Here is a 25,718-nt window from a genome sequence, read left to right on the forward strand (position 1 = left end):
TAATTTTTACTGGTCAAGCCAGCAAAATACTGGCCAGATGGCAACCCTAGGTGCCTGATATTTGGGTCTATTTTCAATGGTGGAGCTTAATACTAAATGAGCTGCAAAGAACAGGGAGAGGGAGACAAGGTTTTTTTTCAAGTACTAGTAACAAGTAAGGTTGCCACCTGGCCGGTAAAAATGTTGTTTGATGCCAATGTTATGTATAGGGAAAAACCATAATAATATAGAAAGGCTGGTATTTTTTTCCAGAAAAGGTGGCAACCCTAGTAACAAGTAAATACATATGTAAAGAACGACCAGCAACACCAGGATTTTTCGTGATCAAATTATGTGACGTTTCGGTCCCAATTGGGACCTTTCTCAAGGCAAATGTCTTGAGAAAGGTCGCAAAACGTCACGTCGGTTACACATATAATAATAATTTGATCACGAAAAATCCCGGTGTTGCCGGTCGTTCTTTACACATATATTTACTTGTTACTAGTACTTGTTTAAAGGCCTATGCACACAAAGAATTACCAGTAGAAATGGTGCTTACCAGCCCCCCACACTACTAGCAAAGAAAGGCGATACTTATGAGCAATTCATGTGTCTAGAACGTTACACCATATGCAGCTTTACACATGTTATTTGTCAATCACAGCCCCTCATCTACGTTGCAAGGGTGTTGTCAGCACATAAGCACCGGGCAGAGTTTGGCAACAGCTAAAGCTACTACCAGCATCAATGTGACACGTCCAAACTTCACTTGCGCTATGTACATTTTTGGACAGGCTCCCTCGCCCTCTCCCCCCAGAAAAAAAAGATCGCGTACACTTGCAATTACTCTTCCTACAGTTTTCATTTATAACTAATATCATATGGGGGGGGAAATAAAGACTACAACTCCCAGAATTCTACGCACTGCGTTGTTTTCATTTGACAGTGGGCGCGGCTATATAAAAGATTGACAATGATTACCTGGCCTTGTATAGCAGTCAGGCGGTGTCAACAGCCCACTGCGAGGCTTAGACCGCATGCCGATTGCTCCGCCTGCCACGGTGTAACTCCGCCTCTCTTTTCTGTTTTTTAAGTCTTCCTCCGCGGCCGGCGCGTCACTATCTGCGGGGTCACGTGACTGAGACGTTTAGTCGGTTATACTACTTTTTATGTTGAGGCAATCTCCGGTATACGGAAGGAGGCGACAGCGTCTGGAACCTGGGTTTGGTGACAACCTAAAGCTAATCTAGGTTAGGCCCCCTAACGCATATATTAAGGGCAACCGGACAAACAAGGCCCGGAGGAGGGAGGCGATTCCGCCGTCAGTTGCTGACAGTCCTGAGTGCTTTGCAGGCGAAGAGTCCCCCGGGGGGGAGCTGCAGACATGTCATCTCCCAGCCCGGGAAAGAGGCGGATGGACACCGATGTAGTTAAACTGTATCCTTCCTGAGGGCAAATGATTGGGGTATGGGTTACATATACTATAAATGGGTGCTTGACTGTCAGTTAACAGGTGCCCTCGGTAGGCAACTCTTGTTCACCTGTTTTGGATGGATATCATGGACACCGAGCACTGGAAAGGGGCAAAAACAATATTGACACTATTGTGCCCCTTCTAGATACATGTAAGTATCTGAATTGTGTAGTGCCATTATTGTGCATATCAGTGTTCCATGCTTAATAAAACGCCTAGTAAACGGCCATATCCTTGTATGGAGACAGATCCTTGTACATCTAGCCCTGAGGCTATTAACAGAAACATAAAGTGAATTGCATAAAACATTCCTTTATTTCTTTGGAACAAAGAATTCCACATATGGCCATACCTGCATCTAAAATATGCTGTCTTTTCTTTAGAATAATCTGTTCTAATGGTGAAACCCTTTGTTATTGATCTATTGGCACACATGCCTTTTCTAACCCACAGGCCCTCCAGCTGTTCTTGAGCTGATGGCAGTTGAAGTCTGTTGGCCTATGTGGATTTCAGACCCTAGAAGCTGGAGGGCCACTTGTGTTTTATATAATAAAGAGGCTGTTGGATTAATCTTGAGTCCTTGTCTGAAATAATTGCCTGCAAGTTTAAGAAAGGGTCAATTATGTATGTAAGACTGTAGTTCTTTTTATACACTAATAACTAAAATATCTTTGTGTAGTTTTGTTTGTACAACTCTAATAGGCCTGTAGGAATTTAGCTATGTAGATACGTGTGTGTGTATTTTCAGTGTCAGTACAGTTAAGGCCTTACAGAGGGAGGAGGGGGGAGCAGACAAGGAGGATTTTGTTGTTTGTGTCTAGTTAGGCAGGGGAAAGATGGTGTTTTTTTTTCTGTTAGCTACACATATATTCGTTTTGTTTCTGTAACATCAAATGACCAAATCCCTCTTGTCACAGGTCAAGGTTATTTTCAACAGCAATGCTTAACCTGTGTCCACTCAAGCAGTTGTTAAATCATAACTCCCAGCACCCCCTGACAGCCTAAGGCCATTTGAGGATTTAGTGGTGATACTGGCATGTGAAGTAGTAAAAAAAAAAAATAAATAAAAATAAACAGGTTTAGGACTACATTTTGGACAAGCCATAATTATTCTGTTTCTTTACACCTATAGAGCTTTTACAGACAAGTGGGCTTTTCATTACACTGCAAATCATTTTCATGGGGCCATTGTTCATGGAATATCTCTCTCTTTTACAAATGGATAAGTAAGAGCTTACGCAAGCATTTGTGTACTCCAGTCCTGTGTATGTGCCTAATCAAAACAAAGGGATCTTTGCAATCTTTTTCTGCTTGTCGTTTTATTGTAAGTGAACAGACAAAAGACTGCAGTCTTAAAGGTTTCATGCTGCCTTATGCTTTCATAAATAATGGTAGGCACAGGCAGTCGGCAGCTTTTTAGCCTTAGCTACGATGGCCCTAATTGAAGGGAATGCCATGGTTTTCACTAGCATTTATTTGTTACAGGCCATTAAATGCTTTGGTGTGTGCGCGGGTGATTAAAGGCAGGATAATGAATGTGTTTTCAGAAGTTGAGGTGAAAACATCATCTGTTAATGTCTGTTTTAATCTGAAAGCTTTTGTATAGCTGCATTAAAGAAACACCTACAATCTGATTGGAGATGTCAGGTCTGCATTGCAGGCCTTCAGCATGCAAAGGGTTAACTGACTGAACACTGTAGACACATTGTTTTACATGTCTTATTTCAGTCTTATCAATTTTTATCAGTTTAAAAAGTAACCCTTGTGCTGCCAGTTTAGGTTTTTTTCTGGTTCCATAAAAGGGTGATTCACCTTAAAGTTAACTTTTATAATGTTATAGAATGGCTAATTCTAGGCAACTCCTCAATTTGTCTTAATTTTTTTTTATGGTTAGTTTTTGACATTTTTGCCGTCTTCTTTTGACTCTTTCTAGCTTTCAAGTGGGGGTCCCTGACTCCATCTAAAAAACAAATGCTCTCTAAGGCTGCAAATGTATTGTTGTTGTTACTTTTGATTACTCCTCTCCTATTCATATTACAGCGTCTTTTATTCAAGTCAGTGCATAGTTAGTTGTTAGGGTAACTTGGACCCCAGCAACCAGTTTGCTGAAATTGCAAACATGGAGAGCTTTTGAATAAAAAGCCAAAAAACCACAAATAATTGTGCACTAGCAGCTGATTGGACTGCTGGGTTCCATTGGTATTAAGGGGGCTGTGTGGGAAAAGTCTCGTAGCACAGCTGAACACTTCTGTTTTTCTTCTCCTCCTTGTTTTTTGAGTTTGTTTTTGTCCTACAAGCTTCCCCTTGCCCATGTAATTTCCTTGTGTAGGGTAGGACACTAGGGGTTTGTTGTGTGGCTATGACATTTGCAGAGAAAGGGAGTCTTGTTTGGGGGGTGGGGAAGGCAGTGGCCAGGTTAATGCTACCCACAATCCACTCTGCTTCTTTATTATTGTAACTTGCTGCTGAATTTTTGTAGTAGATGTAAACTGAAGTTTGTCTGGAATGTGCAGCAGCCCACCAGCTGTTTAGTGAAATAAAATCTCTAGATTCTGGGAGGGGCCCACAAATCTAAAGGGGCTCTGCATTTATGTGCACCACTGATACTATATTGCTTATCTGTATTTATTGTCTAAGTGTAACAGGCTATTTAAATGGCAATATGCTTTATTTATTTATTGCTCTTGGTTATTGCCTGTGTATGCAGGTGAAAATATATTAACCCTAGTACAAAACAATCTTAAAATATATTTATTTTGGCCCTGACCTTTTCCTTTCATTCTTCATTGTTTTGTCTCTTACAGGGTTACCCAACTCGATCGTAAATGTTTGCTAGCTGATAATAAAAAGGAGTGGGGAATTTAGGTTTAAAAGTAGCATATTGTATACAAATCTAAAACAGCATATCCGTTATAACAGTGTGTATTTTTGTGAGGCTAAAATAAAATAAATCCTAGTTGTATAGCGGAAGGCCCTTTGTACTTTTTTTTTTTTCTTTAAAGATGAAGAGAGAACCTTATACCTGCAGTTAAAAGTGTAGAAAGAGATTCCAAAAAGCCCCTTCCCCCTCTTCTTTAACTTCTTTATGAAACTGTTGCATATTACTAGAGTTGAGGCCGAGTGCTGAGCTGCTTGTTTTGTCAGCGTTCTGCCATGTGATTGGCTGCCCTGTTACTACCCGGAAGAAGGGAGAGGGGAGGGGGGCAACTAAACAGCTGATAGTGACAAAGGAAAGCTGCCTAGTCTGTCAGACTGCATTTACGCTGCTTGTATTGCTATTAAAGTAAAGTGTATGTATATATAATATATTCCCAAGGATTACGGTTTGCAGCACACAGTATATTGCTTTCTTTCTTAAATGTATTCAACTCAAGGGAATTCTTCCTGTTGTGTAGAGCTTCCTGCCGTTTATTAAATTGTGGAGTGATCCGATAAAAGACAAGTGGTAGAAATGGTGGTACTTTTCCGTCTGTTGTGCCACAAACCCTTTTTATACTTATTTTGAAGCCACTGCTTTGTAATTATTTTAAAGTATTTCAGCTATAACTCTTGATGCTTGAGCAAAAATAGCTGACAAGGAAGGAGGACTTCAGGTGCTAAATTGGATACAAAAGCGAACACTGTTTTTGTACAATATGACTATTCAGAGCCAGTTAAGATTCATGTTACAGGGGCAATACAAGCAAGCATTTTGCAGGAGAACAGATATAGCTTTTAGCTTACTGTGTCCTGAAAGCTTATAGATTGATAGATGTATGACTAGAGCCAGACAGGTATTTTTGTAAAAAAAAGGATAGTCAGGAGATTTTGGGTGTGTTCTATTCCACGGTTTTACTTGGCTTTAACAGGAATGTGTTTAAACGCCCCAAACCACTCTCCACTGCCACGAGGATCACTAGACCACTATAATCATACTGGTGTCAATTGCTGGCAATTTTGCTGGCTACGTTTGCTTGGAACACCCTGCTGACCCTGAGAGCAGCAGCATAAGTAAAATTTGTATGTTTGTAGAACACACAACAGCCATGAATATCCTGTAAATTATATCCTTCTAAATGGTGCTTAACCCTATTTATAATCGGAGTTAATAATGTCATTTCTGTCACATCACTCAGGATATTAGAAGTCACCTCGGAGTTCCATGACCTGTAAAAAAAACTCTTAGCCTTGTGTTTTTATATGGTCAAGTAACCCTCGCTAACTTATAATATCTTTATATTTTACAAGAAGAGATTCACTATATAATTATTTATAAAGAGTTTCTTTGATGCTCATCTCTGTACATTTTTATTATATAGAATAGTATACAATGGGGGACATGTCATTACAGTGAAACCAGTAAAACTGATACTTGTCAGTAAAACTGATTTTGTTTTCCCGCATTTTACATTGTTTTATTGTTGTCCCACCAATTTATAATGCATTTCAAAGGGTGCTTTCCCTTATTTTACTGCATATTTTCCTGGATTTTACATAAAAATATTGTCCCGATGTTCAGCAGAATTCTGCACTGAAATCAGACATGGGGCTTGACATATTGTCAGTTTCTCAGGTGCTCCCAGTAATGTGACTTGTGCTCTGATAAACTTCAGTCACTCTTTACTGCTGTACTGCAAGTTTGAGTGATATGCCCCCTCCCCAGGGGAGATCCTGGCCCCTCCGCCGCCTGAGGCAGCAGCAGTTGCTGCTGCCCCCCCTCCGCCGGAAATTTGTGACAAAAACAAGACTGCACCAGATAAAGTGGCCATCCCCACCTTACTCCCAACACAACAGTGGGCAAGGTAGCAAGATAACCACCTATACTGAACGATGTAGCTGCCTGAATTAAAAGCACCTCCATGTTTCTCTGTGGCTAACACTACTAGTACAGGTGGTTGGTAATATTCTCTAGTGTCCATTTTTGGGATGGGAACCTTGCACAAGTAGTGATGTATAACTAAAATATACATGCTCATTATATAATAATAATAATTGTGCAGTACATTAAATGCAAATTGTGAGAAACAGTGCGGGAATTTTGACTTTAGTCCCAAATGTATTACGTATAGTAAGAGTCGATGGGTTCCGACTCCCCAGACCCCCCCCCCTCATTTCTTGAAGGGTTGAAAAGGTTTCAGCATTGTATAGATCAAAATAAACTCGTAAATTATTTGCATTGCGAAGGGTGCTCCCATGCTCCAACTAGTGGTAGGATGGCACAAAAGCAGATAAAATAGGAGACAAAAGTTGAGTGATAACTAAAAGTTAAATGTTTGAATTGATGAGAAAACAGCTGCCTTGAAAGACTTGCATTGTGCTATAATGGCTCTTACTGCAAGAGCAGGATAATGCATACTAAACTGAGATGGCTCCCTACACATCATTATATTAAAATATATATTTATTGGTTAAAGAATAAAATACGTGTAATAAGTAGAATGTATTAAGTAGAATGAATTATTTGCAATACACAAAGTATAATGTAGTATTAAAAACTACATAAAAGTCATGACAGTATAGCTTTAAAGGAGAACTAAAGGAGTCCCCACTGCCCCCCCCTCCCAGCCTCCCCCCTGCACAGTCTTACCCCAGAATTGTGTCCCCTCTTGAAATACTGACTGCACATGCAGAGTGAGCGCAGTGGAGCTCACGGGCGGCATCTTCTTCTCTTCGGTAATCTTTGTGAAGTTAGTGGCATAATTGCTCATGCGCAGTTGGAGCAATCATTCGGTGTGCGACAACTGCGCATGAGCTGAAAGAGATGGAAATTGGGTAAATTTGACATTTAAAAAAACCCCTACCCTCCACCCCACGTAGACCGCCCCCCTCCCTTCTCCCCCCCAGGCTATTATAGTTCTCGGCGCAGATTCAGGCTTCGCCGGAAGAAGACGCGAACACCTGGAAGATGGCTGCAGTGGAGTCAGATGCCTCAATCTACGCCGAGGGGTAAGTATAAAGTTAGGGGCATTTCCCCTGGCCTTGGGGGAGGGGGGTCTGCATGGGGGGTAGGGTTTTTTTGGGCTAAACTGTTGAATTCTCCTTTAATTTATTGAAAAAATTTTGAGGACCTTCATGGCACCAGGCCCAGACTGGCAATCTGTGGGTTCTTGAAAATGCCACAGGGGCTGTTATAAGATGCCATAGAAAGTATTTTGTGGGCTGGTGGGGCTGTTTGGGGCTCTGGTTACCTGAAATGCCAGGGCTTGCTCAGTCCAGACTTGCATGGCACATAGGCTGTTTGCCAGTTTTTTAGAAAGCTGTCCGATAAACAGTTCTGTGAAGCACTGGACTGATTCATGAGTGCATTGGTGATGACCGTTAAGATGGGCAATTGTGCATGTTTTACGGTCTATCCACGATGCTGAAAATGGTTTTCTAGCACATAACAAATATTTCTTGTCAGCAACTGTCTTATTGTGTTTGGAAAAGGGTTTCATCATGAAGCTTTGTAGAGCCATGCATAATATTTGACCACTTAAAGGAAAAGGAGAAAAGGCACAGTACACAGCAGAACAGATAAGGTCTGTAGTATAAAATGGGACTCCTAAAGTTAGAACAAGGTTTTACTTTGTTTCACATTGCAAATTCGGCCAGATATTGAAAGCTTAGGTCTGCTTCGATATGGTCATGTTTTGCACATGGCTTCCTACCTAGACAACAGAATGTCCCAGCTCATGTGGTGCTAGCAATCAATGGAAACATCAGAAGATGTTCTGCAGATGCTTTAGCACATGTGATTTGGCAGGTAACTTTAGTCCCTGATAGTTTGCTTTGTGTCCATGCTCTTCATTACAGTACACAGAGGGATAGTAATACTATTCCTTAATCCTGCTGCTATGGACTTTTAAGAAGTGTATTGCAATGGAAATATTTGCTTCTTCCAAAATAGGTCATGCTATTTATAGATGCAAATCCAGGAGGAAAAAAACTACTCAGGGCAGATTCTGTTCTTCTTGAAAGTCTCCTGCACATAATTACGTCAGATAGAATAGTAGTTTCAAGCTCTCTCCCAATTTTTAAAAAGTTGTCGAGCACCTCTTCCAAACCATATTTGCCATTCTATTGAATTCTTAAAGGAGAATTGAACTCCCCCCAACTACCACCTACCCTAGATAGTGCCCACTCCCTGCTCCCCCCCCCAAGGTGTTAAAACACCTGTAAATGCCCCTAATCCTGTAATTACCCCTCAGCGCAGCAGAGCTCACGGGTCCCATCTTCTAATCTTCTGAAAGCTTTGTGCTAACTGCGCATGCGCCGAAAGTCACGAGAATTGCCGAAGGCAAGGAAGAAGACCCGAAGATTACCGAAGTGCCTGAAGATGTTGCCCGTGAGATCCGCTGCACTGACTCTGCAACGAGGTGTAATTACAGGATATGGGGCATTTACAGGTGTCAACACCTCTGCTGGGGGGTGGAGCAGGGAGGGGGATTATGTAAGGTAGGGTTTTTATTAGTTGGGTGGTTGAATTCTCCTTTAAACCTGTCCGCAGTTAATATACTCTTATGTGATATTGCATATAACAAGCAAGAAATCAAAAAGTTAAATTGAGTACAGGTATGGGATCTGTTATCTGGAAACCTGTCATCCAGAAAGCTCCAAATTATGAAAAGCCCTTCTCCCACAGACTCCATTTTATTTAAATAATTCACATTATCAAAAATTATTTCCTTTTTCTCTGTAGTAACTAAACAGTACCTTGGACTTGATCTGAACTAAATATAATTAATTCTTATTGAAAACAAAAGCAGCCTATTGTGTTTATTTAATGTTTATATGATTTTCTAGTAGACTTAAGGTATGAAGAGCCAAATTACAGAAACATCCGTTATTGGAAACCCCCAGGTCCTGAGCATTCTGGATAACCGGTCTGATACCTGTAATTGTTTCTTGTCAACTTCTCACACACAGTCTACATTGCATCTAAAATTGGCAATACACAGACCATCCAATTATATGATTGGTGGACACAAATGATTGGAACTACAGTAAGTAGAGTGAAGCTGCTGCTCACTTTGCACCATTTATTGGCTTGATGGTGCATCGGCAGATTACATTTTCAAATCTTGCGTTGTACTCTTGTCCTACATTTCCTCCAGCTCAGTGAGACGAGTCTGGATGTAGTGTTGAATACAGTATTTTTGCATTGCTTGATGTCCAAAATATTGTGGTGAAATCAAAAACCCTTTTCCCAAATGTTATTAGTAGGAACCCTCGACAAGTATAGGATTTCGGGTTGCCTTTAAATAGCAGGAAGTGAACAAACAGAAACATTGTGTTACTCAGATCCTCAGTCGGAACAGCCAGGAATATTTAAAAATAGGAAGGGGTGTGGTGGTGGTTCTTTTTTTTTTCATTAAATATTCGTCATCTTGCAAGGTGACTGTTCCCTGTTTTAAAAGGGATCTGTCCTCCTTTATATTCAGTTAATCTTATGTGTGCTTAAGAAGGGTAGCCTTACAGCTGCCCTCAAAGAACCCAGATAGCTGGGCAAGGAGTCCTGAATAATCACAGTTCTTTGTTTAAAACTGTGTGTAGTTGGTTGGTAAAATGTTACATATTGTCTTCCAGTATATTTATTCTTGTACTTACTTGCCAGTCTTCTAGTAATCAAATTCTTTATTTTGTGAGATTTTGGAACCATTGTGTTTTATTATTTCATATTTTAAAGAAAGTCCTGAAGAACTAATCTATATGAAGTTTAATAATGCCCCTCTCCACAGTAGTGTCTAATTTGGCTCAAAGGGAAAAATCTTTCTGACTCCAAAGGGGCTGATGAATTTTTAACTATTTTCTCCTATTGAGAAAAAAACTTCCATTCTTTCAGTTTCAGTATGACTTGTGTCTGTAGAAGTGATCTACTGGGGATTTAGACATTAGCGGTATTATGTTCCCCTTATAAATGTATATATCATGATCATATCCGACCTCTACGTGCCTCTTCTCCCGAGCATTCCAACTTGGCCAGCCTTTCTTTGTAATAGAGATCCTCATTGTCAGCTTGGGCTTTATTCTCTGAACTTTGAGTAGTTTTCCTTTGGAGCACCGGAGACAAAAGAGGCACTGCATATTTTAAATGGAGACTTACCAGAAAAAGGTAAAATATACACTCTCACCCTGCGAATCTGTTAAAACAGGGCAGTACAGGCATGGCGCCTGTTATCAGGATGCTTGAAGCCTGTTCTCAGAATCAGTAATTCTGTGATTCATAGTTTTTATTGCCAGCTGATAAAGAGAGATCTAAGCACAAAAGTAGAGGTGTCACTATCACTTTAAAGATTTTCAGATCATATAGACATCAGATATGTTGGTTTATAAGTTCACTGTTAGTGGCCATTTTGTTATTAGGCCAACTATTGTGACTGATGGTGCCTCTATGTCTATGGCTGAAAAAGAAGTGCAGTAAACGAATCATCCCACATCTGATGCATATAAATTTCTTACATATGATGTGCATATAATCTGAAAATCTTCTATAGGTAGCTTTAAATCCAGTGGGCCCTGATGTTTGATAGGACTTCACAGTAATGGCTGTTTTATTTGTATATATGCTGGTGGCAAAGTGAATAGAGTTTTGTTTTGAGTTTTTTTTGGTTTGTTTTTGCCATTCGCTGTATGGAAAATAGCTGAAATAGCATGCGGGACCTAGAGTTTGACTAAGAAGCGCAGTCTTAATGATAACTTGTATTTTTAAAACAATGTTTACTTGAATTAATGGAAAATTGCATTGTATTTCGGAAACCCTGTAATACACATTGCACTAGTGTTAATTTAACTAGCATGTTGTTCTCATAAAAAAACTGCCTTTTTCCTTTCTCTCTAGATTTTTTTCAAGCTGACTTAGGAATGTGTGAACAACATTTTGGTTACAACAGTTAGGTTACTATGTAATTATGGCTGCCATAGTAACATGCAGCAGGAAATCCAACATTTGAACTTGTTTTGGATATTTTAATATCAAATGTTCTTCATGGAGAGAGAATTTTGTGTACAGTTGGATTGTATCTGGAATCTCAGGTCTGCAAGGCTGCAAATTGAGTAGATTAAACAATTTTCGGTAGAAGAGATGTTGTTTGTGTTAGCTGTGGAGACCTGCGTGTTATGTTTCACACAGGCATTTTCACAAGAGACTAGAAGTTTGCAATCACAATCAAAGGGAATGTTTCATTGGAAACCTGCTGATATCCCACATGCCATGCTTTCTGTAAAAAAAAAAATGTTTTTATTTTAAAATTTCTTTTATATTATTTTTAATCTTTGGTCCCACATTTTTACTTCTGCAAAAACCTTTATTTAAATGAGAAGGAAAGGTGAAATTAAGTTAGCTTTATCAGAAAGGTCTATATAAATACACCAGTAAACCCTCTAATGCTGCTCTGAACCCTCTGTCAAAAGAAACCCCTCATTTCTTACTTTCTATGGTGTATACATGGGCTTCTGTATCAGACTTTCTTCTTTCAGCTTACATTTATTTTATTGGCAATAAACTGCCTTTGTAGCTTTTCTTCTTCTTTAAAGGGATCCTGTCATCAGAAAACAAAATGCATCAGCTAAAAGAGCTACTCCAGCAGAATTCTGCACTGAAATCCATTTCTCAAAAGAGCAAACAGATTTTTTTATATTCAATTTTGAAATCTGACATGGGGCTAGACATTTTGTCAATTTCCCAGCTGCTCCTGGTCATGTGACTTGTGCCTGCACTTTAGGAGAGAAATGCTTTCTGGCAGGCTGCTGTTTTTCCTTCTCAATGTAACTGAATGTGTCTCAGTGGGACATGGGTTTTTACTATTGAGTGTTGTTCTTAGATCTACCAGGCAGCTGTTATCTTGTCTTAGGGAGCTGTTATCTGGTTACCTTCCCATTGTTCTTTTGTTTGGCTGCTGGGGGGGAAAAGGGAGGGGGTGATGTCACTCCAACTTGCAGTACAGCAGTAAGGGCTAGTCCACACGGGGAGATAGCCACGCGTTTGCGGTCGCGGCGACAAAGCGCCGCGCCAGTCGCCGCGACCGGCGCAGGCGACAGTTTTGTATGGGCGCCTATGTAAAAACGCCTGTGCTAACCACACGAGGCGATGCGCTTTTCAACAGTCGCCTGAAAAAGCCTGGCGAGGCATTTTCAGGCGACTGTTGAAAAGCGCATCGCCTCGTGTGGTTAGCACAGGCGTTTTTACATAGGCGCCCATACAAAACTGTCGCCTGCGCCGGTCGCGGCGACTGGCGCGGCGCTTTGTCGCCGCGACCGCAAACGCGTGGCTATCTCCCCGTGTGGAATAGCCCTAAAGAGTGATTGAAGTTTATCAGAGCACAAGTCACATGACTTGGGGCAGCTGGGAAATTGACAATATGTCTAGCCCCATGTCAGATTTCAAAATTGAATATAAAAAAATCTGTTTGCTCTTTTGAGAAATTGATTTCAGTGCAGAATTCTGCTGGAGCAGCACTATTAGCTGATTCATTTTTTCCCATGACAGTATCCCTTTAAGAATTTGTTGCAGATGCATGCACACCTATTATAAGTCTGAATTACATAATGCTATAATTTATAATTAACTCTTTACTGAGTGACATAGGAGATAATGTACACTAGTCAATAGTAGAAACCATTTGGGCCCACAGATGTTTTGGTCACCTTGAGCAACAGCCTAATCAATTGATTTCGTTTCCACATTAAAGGAGAAGGAAACCCCCTCGGCGCAAAATCCCTCCCCCTCCCCCGTGTTGCTCCCTCCTCCCCCCTGGCCTACCTGTCCCCCTGGGCAAATGCCCCGAACTTCGTGACATTCGGCGCATGCGCAGTAGATCCGTACCAGTAACTGTTCCTACTGCGCATGCGCCAGAAGACGCCGGTCAAAGCAGGAAGAAGACGCGCGTGGGAGAAGATGGTGACTGTGAACTCTGTGGAAAGGACCTGCGCAGAGGGGTGAGTAACAAGTTAGGGGCATTTGCCCAGGGGGACAGGCAGGCCAGGGGGGGAGGAGGGAGGGGGGCAACACGGGGGAGGGGTTTGCGCCGAGGGGGTTTCCTTCTCCTTTAAAGTTAAATCCTGCCAATGCAAATGAATCTAATTGGAGTACCTTTGAGCATAGCTTAGAGCAGGAGTGCCCATACTTTACTAATGCGAGGTCTACTCTTAGTGATGTTGTCCCATTATAATCTACATCCATAAAAGCATTGTATTCCATGGAAAGTATTACTTAAATACTGATTCATGGGAAAATGTATATTGCTATATTTAACAAACAACTATTTCTTATGTAACCATAACGTGATAAATATCTGAATGAAAAGCATGAAATAGGAGGGTGATTTAGACAAGCTGTTTGTTAAATATTTAACATTGAGGGGGTTATGTAATAAAAGTTTGCCCATAGCAACCAATCAGCAGGTAGCAGTTACTGGTCATCTGTTTAAAAGCAAACATCTTATAGGTTGCTATGGGTTACTGGTCCTGGGCAAACTTAGTGGGGCTCATTTATAAACACACGCTTCTACTGGCTGAATTTGTTTGTGAGCAGATGAATAACAATGGAGAATTTTGATATTTCAACACTTTTTGCAGGTTATGTCTTATTCATTTTAATTCAAATTATAGCAAAGGAGGGACCTTCATTTATGACAAATTATGGGGTTATGTTTATAAAGGAAACTTATTCACCTTTCCTAATTTTGTTTAAATAATATATTACATTTTTTTTTATTTCACGAAGTTTTGCTGACAGGCATAGAGGCGGGGCAAGAATACTTTATTTGATTGACAGCTGAGTTTTTTAAAATGATTTTACAACATATATGAATGCTTTAATTTAAAAGAAAAATAATTTGTATTTCATGTGTAATTTGAAAAAGACTTTTAACTTACTGCTTTTTATGTCTGGGTGACAGGTTAGTTTTAAAGGGGACATATACGGTAGTTCACTTTTAAATGTGCTTAATAATATGCGCCAATGACTCTTTGTATCCAAATATATCCTCTGTCCCCCTTCTCTGAATTACAGTACTGGTTGTGTCTTGTTACACAGCTCCAGGAAGAGGTCATCTCTTTGACTGACAAGATCCCAATAAAAACCCCAGCTCATGTCTCTGCTGCATACTGGCCCCCATACTATAGGTGCAGCAGAACCTGTGACTCCCCATTACATCACCTCATAGGATTTTTTCCCCCATACATGATAGAGATCCCTCATTCATGCCCGCTCCCCCCACAGGGCCTACATGTGTGTTTGGGGAGGTGGGGTGCAGGTATGGTATCTACAGTTTTTCACTAGGTAGGATCCCACTCCACTTGTGCATAATATACCCACATATCTGAGAAAATATGGTAGCAAGCAAGCTGAAAAAATGGCTAGCAGGAATTCACTGCAAATAACAATGGGCTGGCCTCCTGCAGTGCAACGGCCTGAGTGCCACCAAGAAGTACTGAGCTAAGGAGATCTGTGAAAGCTTTAAATGATTTCTGAAAAGTAAAAATAAAGACTTTTTCATTTGCTTTCTATTTTTTACTGTCTTTCTAATATTAAAGCTTAATTTGTCTCGTCTCGTGTCTCCCTGGATCAACTCTTGTAGGGGAGGTTGCCTGTTCTGTAACCTGTATTCATTTAATACATTAGTTGATACATTTCTTATCTTTGGCCCTGTTGAGCAGAATCCCTGAGTGTCAATAAATGCAGCTGTTAGAATTGATACATTCGTTGCTAATGATCCCCAGATGCTTCTCAGAAATGTCAACTAATGGAGCACATTGTAACTGTTCAGAATCTGCACCAGGATCACTGAGATTCCAGACTGAGTTTCCAGAGGAACATTTAACTTTTAACACTTCAATTTTAGAAAAGTGGTGAAAATATATAGAAGGCAATGGAAAAAGTCTTTATTTCTGCTGTAGTATCTGAAAACAGATAAACAACAATCTCTAATGCAGAACCATACTCCACCATGTATTAAACTTGATATAGTACTCATTTGTACACTTACTCATAAGTATATAGGTTTATTTTACTAAATATTTGTGGGGAAATTATATATTTTTAACTATATACTTCTAGTATACCAGTGCTATATGTTAAAATGTATACATAGGCAATACTTAGGCCAAATATTAAAGGCATACTATACACCATTTCTGTCCCTGATTCTGATGCTCTTGGCCAGAGATTTTAATTGCATTTAGCCTGGTTATATATTACAATATGATCCGTCAACTGACATTACATACTGCAGGATAATGCTATTTTTAAAGTTGTTGGTATATAGAGTGAGCAAGCAGCAGATCATAAACTGGAAAGGGTGGTGGATCTATTTGGATTCTTCAAATTAAAGGAACAGTAACGTCAAAAAATAAGCGTTTTAAAGTAATGAAAATATAATGCAGTGTTGCCCTGCACTGGTAAAACTGCTGTGTTTGCTTCAGAAATACTACTATAGTTTATATAAAAAAAAGCAGCTCTGTAGCAATGGGGGCAGCTTTTCAAAGGAGAAAAGGCTCAGGTTACACAGCCGATAAGCTCTGTAGAACATGATGTTATCTGTTATCCACTATTTAACCTGTGCCATACAGTTTTTTTTAAATTCCCTCCATTGGATATTTTTCTATATTTTTTTATTGCATCAGTAGTGCAAGGCAGCAGTGCAAAGAGATTATCTTGCTTGTTTTATCTACAGCAATCTGTGGCAGGGGACATGACAACATGCTGAGTGGGCAGCCAGATGCAGCAGTCCGATGTAGTTATGAAGTAACAGTCTTGTTTTTCAATTGTTTCACTTTTTTCATTCTGCTTCTGCCATGTGCCTGTGTAGTATATACAGTATACACAGTCTTTCTACACACATTGCTAAATATGGTGCTCTGAAACACACAATGCTTTCTACCAGATGGCAAGTATCACTGACACTTTGTAAAAAAGCATCTCTTAAGCACACTATAAGGCGTATTGCTCAGATGCTCTGCTACTATGCACCATTTTGCTGTGTAACATTATATTTGTGTGTTTTCTTTTAATATCTTGCTGTTTCTACTGTTTTTTTTTTTTTCTTGTACCTTTGGTTCCCAGTGTTTCTGCTCAAAAATCAAACGAACCAGCATATTTGCATACTTGTTGCAAAAAAACCCTTTGCTTTATGGCAATATCCTTGTTAATAGAGAAACTGCTTGCTACAGCTGTGGTCAGCTAAAGGAGAGGATCCCAAAACATTCGCAAACGTTTCTCTTATCCTTTAGATGACCAACAAAACACCCATAATGTGGATTGTACTTCCTGACAGTGACAGGACCTAAACATCTATAATACCCCTAATCCTTTACTCGCCTATAGGTGCAGATTAAGCATAGCGGAGCTCATGGGCTCCATCTTCTGGCTGTTCGGATTTCTTCGGGTCCTCTTCCTTCTCTTCGGAAATGTAATCACTTTTGGTGCATGCTCATGTGCTACGAACTGGAACACTGCTCCAACTGTGCATGCGCCAATACGGTGTTCACTTCTCGAAGAAATCTGAAGAGCTGGAAGATGGTGCCCATGAGCTCTGCTGCGCTTACTCTGCACCTCTAGACGAGTAAAGGATTAGGGGTACTTATAGGTATCACCTATGCGGGGGGAAAGCAGGGAGGGGGGACTATGTAAGATACTAGGTAGGGGTTTTTATTAGTGCGGGGTTGAGTTCTCCTTTAAGCCAGTTGTATGCCATCCTTGTTAATAGAGGAACTGCTGGAAGCAGCTGTGATCAACTGAAGGGGAGAATACCAAGATGTGGGCTTTCTCTTATCCTGTAGATGCCCAAATGTCTTTTTTTAGGCCCAGGGTTTCAGTGACCCTGACGATCTATGACTTTCTGGGTTTGCTGACTCTCTAGTCAAGCCAAAATCGTGCTTTTAGCAGTCTAAAAATACAAATATCTCAGAAATCTCTAATAAAAAAAAAAAAGGATCTCGTTATCCTAGCTGAAAGGTGAATAGGAAAGGGTCTGGCTAAAAAAAATAGAGCACTACATTTACTTTTTCCTAAACCATTCAAATACAAGTTTTGTGAGCTGCGAGCCCTGTAGTCAGGTGGTGCAATGACATTAAAAAATATATATAAAGAGTTATGGTGAAAAACCGTGTACTCCGTTGCAATCCCCAATGATGCTTACTTTAAATTACTGTTTAAGGTCTTTTAATATGGGTCCATGTGGATAGATAAGCTGTCATGTACTCATATTCTTTATTTCTAGATTAGTATGTGCCTAAAGCAGTGAATAGAAGGTTACATGAAAAGTATATAAATAAGGTATCAAGTATAATCTTATTGTTGCACTTAAAATTCACTATGTATTAAAATTATGCAGTGTTCCTTAACCCACCTTTTCAGTATTGAAAGCAAACATGAAGTTACAATCCTAGGAGGACTCAATGAATTTATAGTGAAGTTTTATGGACCACAAGGAAGTAAGTAAACTTTTTCTTGCATTGGTTTGAACTCAAGGCTTTATATTTTAAAAAGATCTAAATCCGTGGTGGGAGGCTCAATGTCTTATTGCTGGTGTCATTTTAATTTAATTTATCTATAATGTGAGGGCAAAAAAACATAAACATTGAATGTGCAGTGAACATGTACACAGTAAAGATTTGAGCAGAAAAAAATTAAAACCACAAAAATAATTTTCACCATGTATTTATGGCACACTTACTGCTAAAAAAGGTTTTATCTGTGTTACCAGTGTTAGAGGTCCGGGTGACAATGTTTATGTAAAAATATTCCATTCTTCATACTGAGATCTTCCCTAGAAGTAAAAGTTATTGAATCAGGTTGGCAATAGGTCTGTTGTAGCTTCAGGCATATACAGATGCACTATTACTACAGTAATAGTTAGTTATAGAAGTACATGGCAATGATCATACCTTCGTTAAATAGGACCTGTGATCCTGTGTATTCATCCCAAAAACACATCTAAAATAAGTTTTCTTATTGACTGAGATCAAAGCAAGTTTCTTGTATTGGCACTTAAAGTGGATCTGTCACCCAAACATAAAAAGCTGTATAATAAAAGTCCTTTTCAAATTAAACTTGAAAAACAAATTCGAATTTTTATTAAAGCATTCATAGCTGTTGTAAACTTGTTTAAAAATCTCAGCTGTCAATCAAATATTGCCTGCCCCTCCTCTATGCCTTAGGCATAGAGGCGGGGCAAGCAGTTACTTCCACTTTCCATTCAGCACTTACTAGATGTCACTCTCCTCACATTCCCACAATTCTCTGCATCATTTAATTGTGTAGCCAGGGCATGGGGATGGACAGCGGGTCCTCCATTCTGGTGCACAAACAAGATTCTGAGATGATACAAGACTTGCCTTGATAAGTGTCCACAAAATGGCTCCTGCTTGCTTGCTAGAATTATGAATTCCCAGACCGAAGGAAATAAGATTAAAATAATGTATACAGTGTAATTCAAGTTCATTTTGCTTGACTGTCGTGATAAAATAGGATTTAGGATTATTTTTTTGGGTGACGGGTCCCCTTTAAAGGGGTCGTTCACCTTTAAATGAACTTTTAGTATGATGTAGAGGGTGATATTCTGATACAATTTGCAATTGGTTTTCATTTTTTATTATTTGTGGTTTGTAAGTTATTTATTTGGCAATCTGGTTGCTAGGGTACAATTTATTCTAACAACTGTGCATTGATTTGAATTAGACACTGGAATATGAACAGGAGAGGCCTGAATAGAAATATGGATAATAAAAAGCAATAACAATACATTTGTAGCATATAAGAGCATTTGTTTTTTTTAGATGGGTGACCCCCATTTGAAAGCTGGAAAGAGTCAGAAGAAGAACTATAAAAATTAATAATGAAGACCAATTGAAAAGTTGTTATGGCCTTTCTATAACATTCTAAAAATTAACCATCCCTATAATGGAATGTTTGACTGTTTGGTACAGGAAAAAATAGCGATACGCACTAATGAAAGCTGGTTGACCACACATCATTTTCATATATAGTAGAATACTGCTTTTAAGTTTCTCAAGGGATTGAGCAAAGTACAAAATTTGAGAAAAAAAAAGAAACAGATCGTACAAGTGCAGGACCATGACTACGGTAATCTGGGAAAATGTAAATTTTGGGGTTCTACTGTAGGTTGTACAGTAATCCAGCCTTCACTAGAGGGAGTAGGTAATGTTTCCAGAAGCATACTTAATATCCCTTTTAAATTATTACTAGAGATGGAACAGCCCAGTGATGTAAAATAATCCTTACTGTGAGAACCCTATGCTAGGCTGAGAAACTTGAGTTGTAAAGAGCTTTAAAAGTCAAAGTAAGCCAGCAGAACTGTACAACATACATTGTAATTAATGTGAAAACTGTACCGTAAGTAAAGTAATAGTTGCTCTTGCTTTTATAGTTATTATTATTATTGTTAACATAAACATTCTATACCTGTTGGTCACAATTTGGATGTTTCATATAGTTGTTTTCATCTACGTTGTTGGTAAGTCTAAAGTGATTGGAAGGTGAACAGCCCCTTTAAACAATGGTTAAACAAAGTAAGAGAACTGTGACTTTCACCTGTGCACAAAACTTTCCAATTTTTTTTTTTTAAAATATATTGATTTGCAGACAAGCCAAGTTCTAAGGTGTGAGCTTCGTACTGTCCTGAATAAGTCCATTTTGTTTCAGCACGTGCCCATGTCTTTCAATGTGTCTATAAATTGACTGACATTGTTTTCAACAACTTTTCAGCACCATATGAAGGTGGAGTGTGGAAAGTTAGAGTGGACCTTCCTGACAAATATCCATTCAAATCTCCTTCTATAGGTAAGCAGATAATTATGTTTGCTTTATTCTAATGCAACTGATGAAACGACAAACTTGAATAGGCTTGCATGATTTGCATACAACTGATCAGGTTATAGCAAGATTGTTCAACTTTGTCTGAAAGACACAAAAAATGCTGCATTGCCAGTGTGTCATTCATCTTGTAAACTACAAGAACCACATTCTCAGAAGCTGAATGTTATGGAATTCATGGTGGTGTTCTTCAGATCTGCAACACCCCATGGCTGCTAAACTTGCCAAGGATTTTCCAGAAGTTATAATGATGCATGCTGTTAATTCATGTTCTGGATATTATACGTACAGATACTTCCAATTCCTTACACTGTTTTCTGGTGTAAATAATTTTACATGGCTTTATAAATATGCCACTAAATGTTAAGACTAAAAGGTAGAGATGATGGGGGTGCACCCACTAGTGACAAAAATAACTAACTTTATACCCTTAACTGGCTCACCCTTTCTTTAAAAAAACAAAAAAAACAACAATAACCGTGGCATACTTTCCAGAGCATGGTGCCACCATCTTTTTATTTGCTCCCAGTCTTGCACTGCCCTAGATGGGCACATACGCTTTACAGAACTTTTTCAGCTCTTACTGTTCATGTCCATGCACCTGTCCTGAATTTGTGCAACAGAACCCTGAGTGCAGGGAACAAGATGGAAATGCTGAGTTCTGCAAGAAAATACCATTATTGCAGTTTTTTTGTTTTTTTTAAAGAAGATGAGCTGGCCTTGGGTACATTTGGAAACCATTGTTTCTAAATGTATTCACATTCTGACCTTTCACTCCCTGATACCAGGTTGAAATCTGTAGCTTTGTTGCTATTTCTGACACTTGTGATTTTATATAGTGTGATAATACTATTGTAATTTCCTTGTACCAATCACCTTTTACATTTTTTTTTTTTTTAAAAAGTCGGGTACAGGTATGGGATGCATTATCCAGAAACCTGTTATCCAGAAAGACCGTCTCCCATAGACTCGATTTATTCTATCCAAATAATCCAATTTTTTAAAATGATTTCCTTTTTCTCTGTAATAATAAAACCGTACCTTATACTTAATAATAAATAATATATCGTTAATGCTTATTGGAAGCAAAACCAGCTTGTTGGGATCATATAATGTTTAGATGATTTTATAGTAGACTTAAGGCATGAAGATCCAAATAACAGAAGGATCCAGGTCCTGAGCATTCTGGATAACAGGTCCCATACCTGTATAGCTAAACAGATCCTCCTAGAACAGTTCATAGTAATGATGTGCTGGTTGACCTGAAACAAGTGGTGACCTGTGGGTTGACCACCGGTTGGGCGTGTTTGGGTAGACATTTTGGCAACCGTGAGCATTTGTGGGATTGTCTGAGCTTGTTTTACAGTAAGTTTTGACCTTGCATATCTTAATTGTGTAAAGTAGTTACTTTCTTTAAAAACTTCAACTGCTGCTTGCCTCTTTGTTTTTAGGATTCATGAACAAAATTTTTCATCCAAATATCGATGAAGCGTAAGTATTTTAAACATATTGTTTTATTTCTTACCTAAAAGCATTCACTGTTAATGAGCTGATGTTGTTCTCTCTTACTAATTACACGAATGTGCCCCTTGCACTTATTCTTACTAGGGATGCACCAAATCCATTATTTTGGAATCAGCCGTACCCCTGAATCCTTCATGAAGGATTCGTCTGAATACTGAACCCTAATCCTAATTTGCATATGCAAATTAGGGATGGGAAAAACATTTTTTCCATCCTTGTTTTGTGACAAAAAGTAACACGATTTCCCTCTCCGCCCCTAATTTGCGGATGCAAATTAGGATTCGGTTTGGCCGGGTAGAAGGATTTGGCCGAATCATGCTGAAAAAGGCAGAATCCTGGCCGAAAACCGAACCCTGGATTTGGTGCATCCCTAATTTTTACAGATGAGGTGCAATGGAGCTCTGCACATCTCCTTAACTAGATGTAGTTTTACCATTGCACCAATCTGTGCTGAGGTTTTTTTCTTTTCAGAATAGACCATGCACCCTTTGCATCTGCATGACATTCAGTTAAACTACTGCGGAAATGGATATGAGCTTCTATAAAATAAAACATCAGGATCTCCCTCTTTGCAAACTTTCTTTGTCCTTTCTCCATCTAGGAGACTGATTTAGAATGACAGGTTGAATACATTATTTGGTACTTAGAACATACTATATTTTTCAAAATAACAGATTCTGTCTCTCTACATGCAGGATTTGTGTTGCGAGTTTATTTCAAAACAATTAGCTCTAATACACCTTCTGGGCAAAGGGAGCCCCCCTCCCCCAATAATAATCTATCAGAATCTATCTGTTAACGCCTGCAAGAATTGCTTAGAGGGGGATTTTAGAGACTTGCTTATTTCAGGCAATTCTTGTGATAAGGCTCATACTAAATTTTCACTTTTGCAATAGTATCCCTTTAAAAGAACCGTAACATAAAAAAATGAGTGTTTTAAAGTAATTAAAGTGTCTTTTCAGCTGTAAGTAGGTGAATCTGTATTTGGTTTAAGCTACTGTGTAACGCATTAGAAAAAATAAGCTAACCTTGGAGTATTGTGTCCTGCAGTTGTTTAGTAGCTTGGATTCTAATGTGTTCTTTCTATGTGTAGGTCAGGTACAGTGTGTCTAGATGTCATCAATCAAACCTGGACAGCTCTATATGGTATGTGTTTAAATTTGTTGCTTGAGATATTTGTGGTGAACATATAACTCTTTCTCTCATATGACTTTTCAACTCTGTGCTGTTTTCAAACTTGCTTAGGTATTCGGCTGGACTCAATCTGAAGGGTTTGTAAATCCTAATAAACCCCAATATGCAATTTTGTATGATAAAAGCAAATTAAATTCTAAGCAGCCTCCTTAAAGGAAAAGTATACCCCAGAATGAATACTTAACCAATAGATAGTTTAAGAGATACATGTGCTGTTAATATGAATGAACTTTGTAATAACAGCGCCACCTGCTGGTCCGTTTCCAACCAGTCTGAACACTTAATTGGTCAAGGAAGTTGTCAAGAGAAAGAGGCTGCTCTGTGCTTTCCTAAGCAGTAGAACATCAGAGCAGCCTCTTTCTCTCTCCTGAAAACTTCCTTGAATACTTGATGTTTAGACTTTTAGAAACTGACCTGCAGGTGGCAGTTTTGGAACAAAATTCATTCATATTAACAGCACATGTATCCCTTAATATCTTGGATTAATAATTGTAAATTACAAAAGTGCTTAGAATAGCACTCTCATCAGTTTTACATTAACTTATTTTAATTTACTTATCCTTTAACTAAATTACCAAATGAGCAGATTCCCCTTCCTGTATTAAGGTGATATCTGAATTGTTTCATTTGACAAGTCTGCATATGTGTGCAGTTTGAAGGGTGGGCATGTTTTTTTTCATAAATGCCTGTTATTTAAAATATTCAACTATATAAAAGTCACTTTTCCATAGTACTGTTTTGTTTAAAGGAAAGTTTTTAGTGGAAAGCTTCTCTACAACATACATATCTAATCCACTTCATCACTATTCATTTGTAACCGACATACTTCTTTTCACTTACAGATCTTACCAATATATTTGAATCCTTTCTGCCTCAGTTGCTGGCTTACCCCAACCCAATAGATCCACTTAATGGAGATGCTGCCGCTATGTATCTTCACCGACCAGAAGAGTACAAACAGAAAATAAAAGGTGAGTCAGGGCAGATGTTATCTGGGACATATTTTGCTATGCACATCATTCTGTGTTATGGTACAAAAAAAAAACATTAAAAATAAATTACAGATTTTTGAATTAGATTTGGAATTTTCACAGCTAATGAACATACCCCTTTATGCGTCCAGTAAAGTCCTATGAACCTTAGGTTCAATAGTTAAAACCAGGTAAAAGTTGTTCAGAAGGTGTGTTACTGTTATATTTAAATGTGTATGTTATGCAGTAACAAAGATGTGTCCGACAAAACAGCTATTTGTTCCCTAAGGAAACTTATAGGACAATGCAGTGATAACCCCAGACACATTATAGCCACTCATCATACAAGTACCATATGAGTTTGAATAAGAATTTACTTTCAACTGAGGAGGTTCAAGTATGTAAAACATTGTGAATGTTTGCAATAGTGTCTGTTAGTCTAACAATTTTGTTTGAGGTGTATTTCTTTTAATTCGTGTGCTGCCTTCCCATATTTAGAATACATCCAAAAATATGCAACAGAAGAAGCGCTGAAAGAACAGGAGGAGCGTACAGGGGACAGCTCATCTGAAAGCTCCATGTCGGATTTCTCAGAAGACGAAGCCCAGGATATGGAGTTGTAGTAGTCGCAACCTGCTTTTTGGAAGCGAAAAACAAAGACTTATTTCCTAACCACGAGAAGCAGACTATAATATTCATATTTAAAAAAAGCAATTTTTTTTATTACTAAAACAAGGTTTTTATGAATAATAGCATCGATATATCATCACCCTTTAGGTCTTGATCCCCCTGGTCATTCTCAACCAATGTGCATAGCGTACCCCCACATTCCATTTTGGTAGCTGTGTGCATGAGTTCAGCAGTCCATCATTGTGTGCTACTTGAACTCTAAGGAAGATAAAAAAGGAAAAAAAAAATATATGTAGTAAAAAACACAAAAAGCTACAAGTAACTTTTTTTTTTTTTGGCTGCTGTGATAATGTAGTTTTCAAGTAGTGTCGTCATTTTGTCAGCGCCCTGCTAAGCGGAGCATGCCAAAGACTCTGCTGGAACATTGCATTCTCAGACCTAAATGGTGAACGTTGGGGCCTATTGTATTAAAGAAAAAAAAAGCCTTTAGATTCCAAATGCAAACTTCAGAAGAATGTGTGTTTTTGTGGGTCACCCTTTGGATATACATATAAATATATATTTTTTTTTATGTTAAGCCTGCAAACTTTGGAAATGCACATCAAGGGTCCCTTCCAGCAGGATTTCATAGACGTCTCTTGAATTTTTAAGTACCTATTTACTTTTTTTTTTTTTTTAATTGTGACTCCACCATCTGTATTCTACCCCTGCCATTGTAGGCTATTCTAGGCAAGAGAACTTTGAAACCACAGGCCATCACATTTGTCATTTTGGATGGATTTATTTGACTTGGTTGGAGATAAGCGGGCTGGTCTGATGAAAAAACTGTCCCCTTACTATTTCCCTTTTAGACAAAAAGGATGGTGAATTGTATGACTTAATTTACTTTCAAATATAGAGACGGCTGAATTTGTGTGGCTGTTTTTTCCTAGTCATCATGCATATAATCTGTGTTTGTGAAGGGGTCTAACCCTAATGTCAAATGGAAGGTTTCTATAATAAAGTAGAATATAAGATTTCTTGCAAGTACAGGACAGCAGGTGTGGCTCATACCCATGCTATTCATTATATGCCCACTGTTATCTGGTGGCATCTGGGCAAATACTGTGCTGCTGTTTGGGCAATGAGCAAAAACATGTTGATATTCTGG

The 25,718-nt window shown here is 38.8% G+C and overlaps 1 protein-coding gene across 1 annotated transcript; it reads left to right on the forward strand.

Annotated features, from left to right (window-relative positions):
* The first annotated feature begins 1,104 nt into the window (after positions 1-1,104).
* Positions 1,105-25,477, forward strand: ube2h.L (ubiquitin conjugating enzyme E2 H L homeolog). Its single transcript, NM_001087127.1, is given in 7 exon segments — positions 1,105-1,419; positions 17,772-17,848; positions 20,142-20,216; positions 21,701-21,740; positions 22,867-22,919; positions 23,810-23,938; positions 24,437-25,477. Coding segments are annotated over 7 exon segments (552 nt in total). The 5' UTR covers positions 1,105-1,366; the 3' UTR covers positions 24,562-25,477.
* The last annotated feature ends 241 nt before the right edge of the window (positions 25,478-25,718 follow it).

This window comes from Xenopus laevis, chromosome 3L (genome assembly GCF_017654675.1).
Source record: "Xenopus laevis strain J_2021 chromosome 3L, Xenopus_laevis_v10.1, whole genome shotgun sequence".
Lineage (NCBI taxonomy): Eukaryota > Metazoa > Chordata > Amphibia > Anura > Pipidae > Xenopus > Xenopus laevis.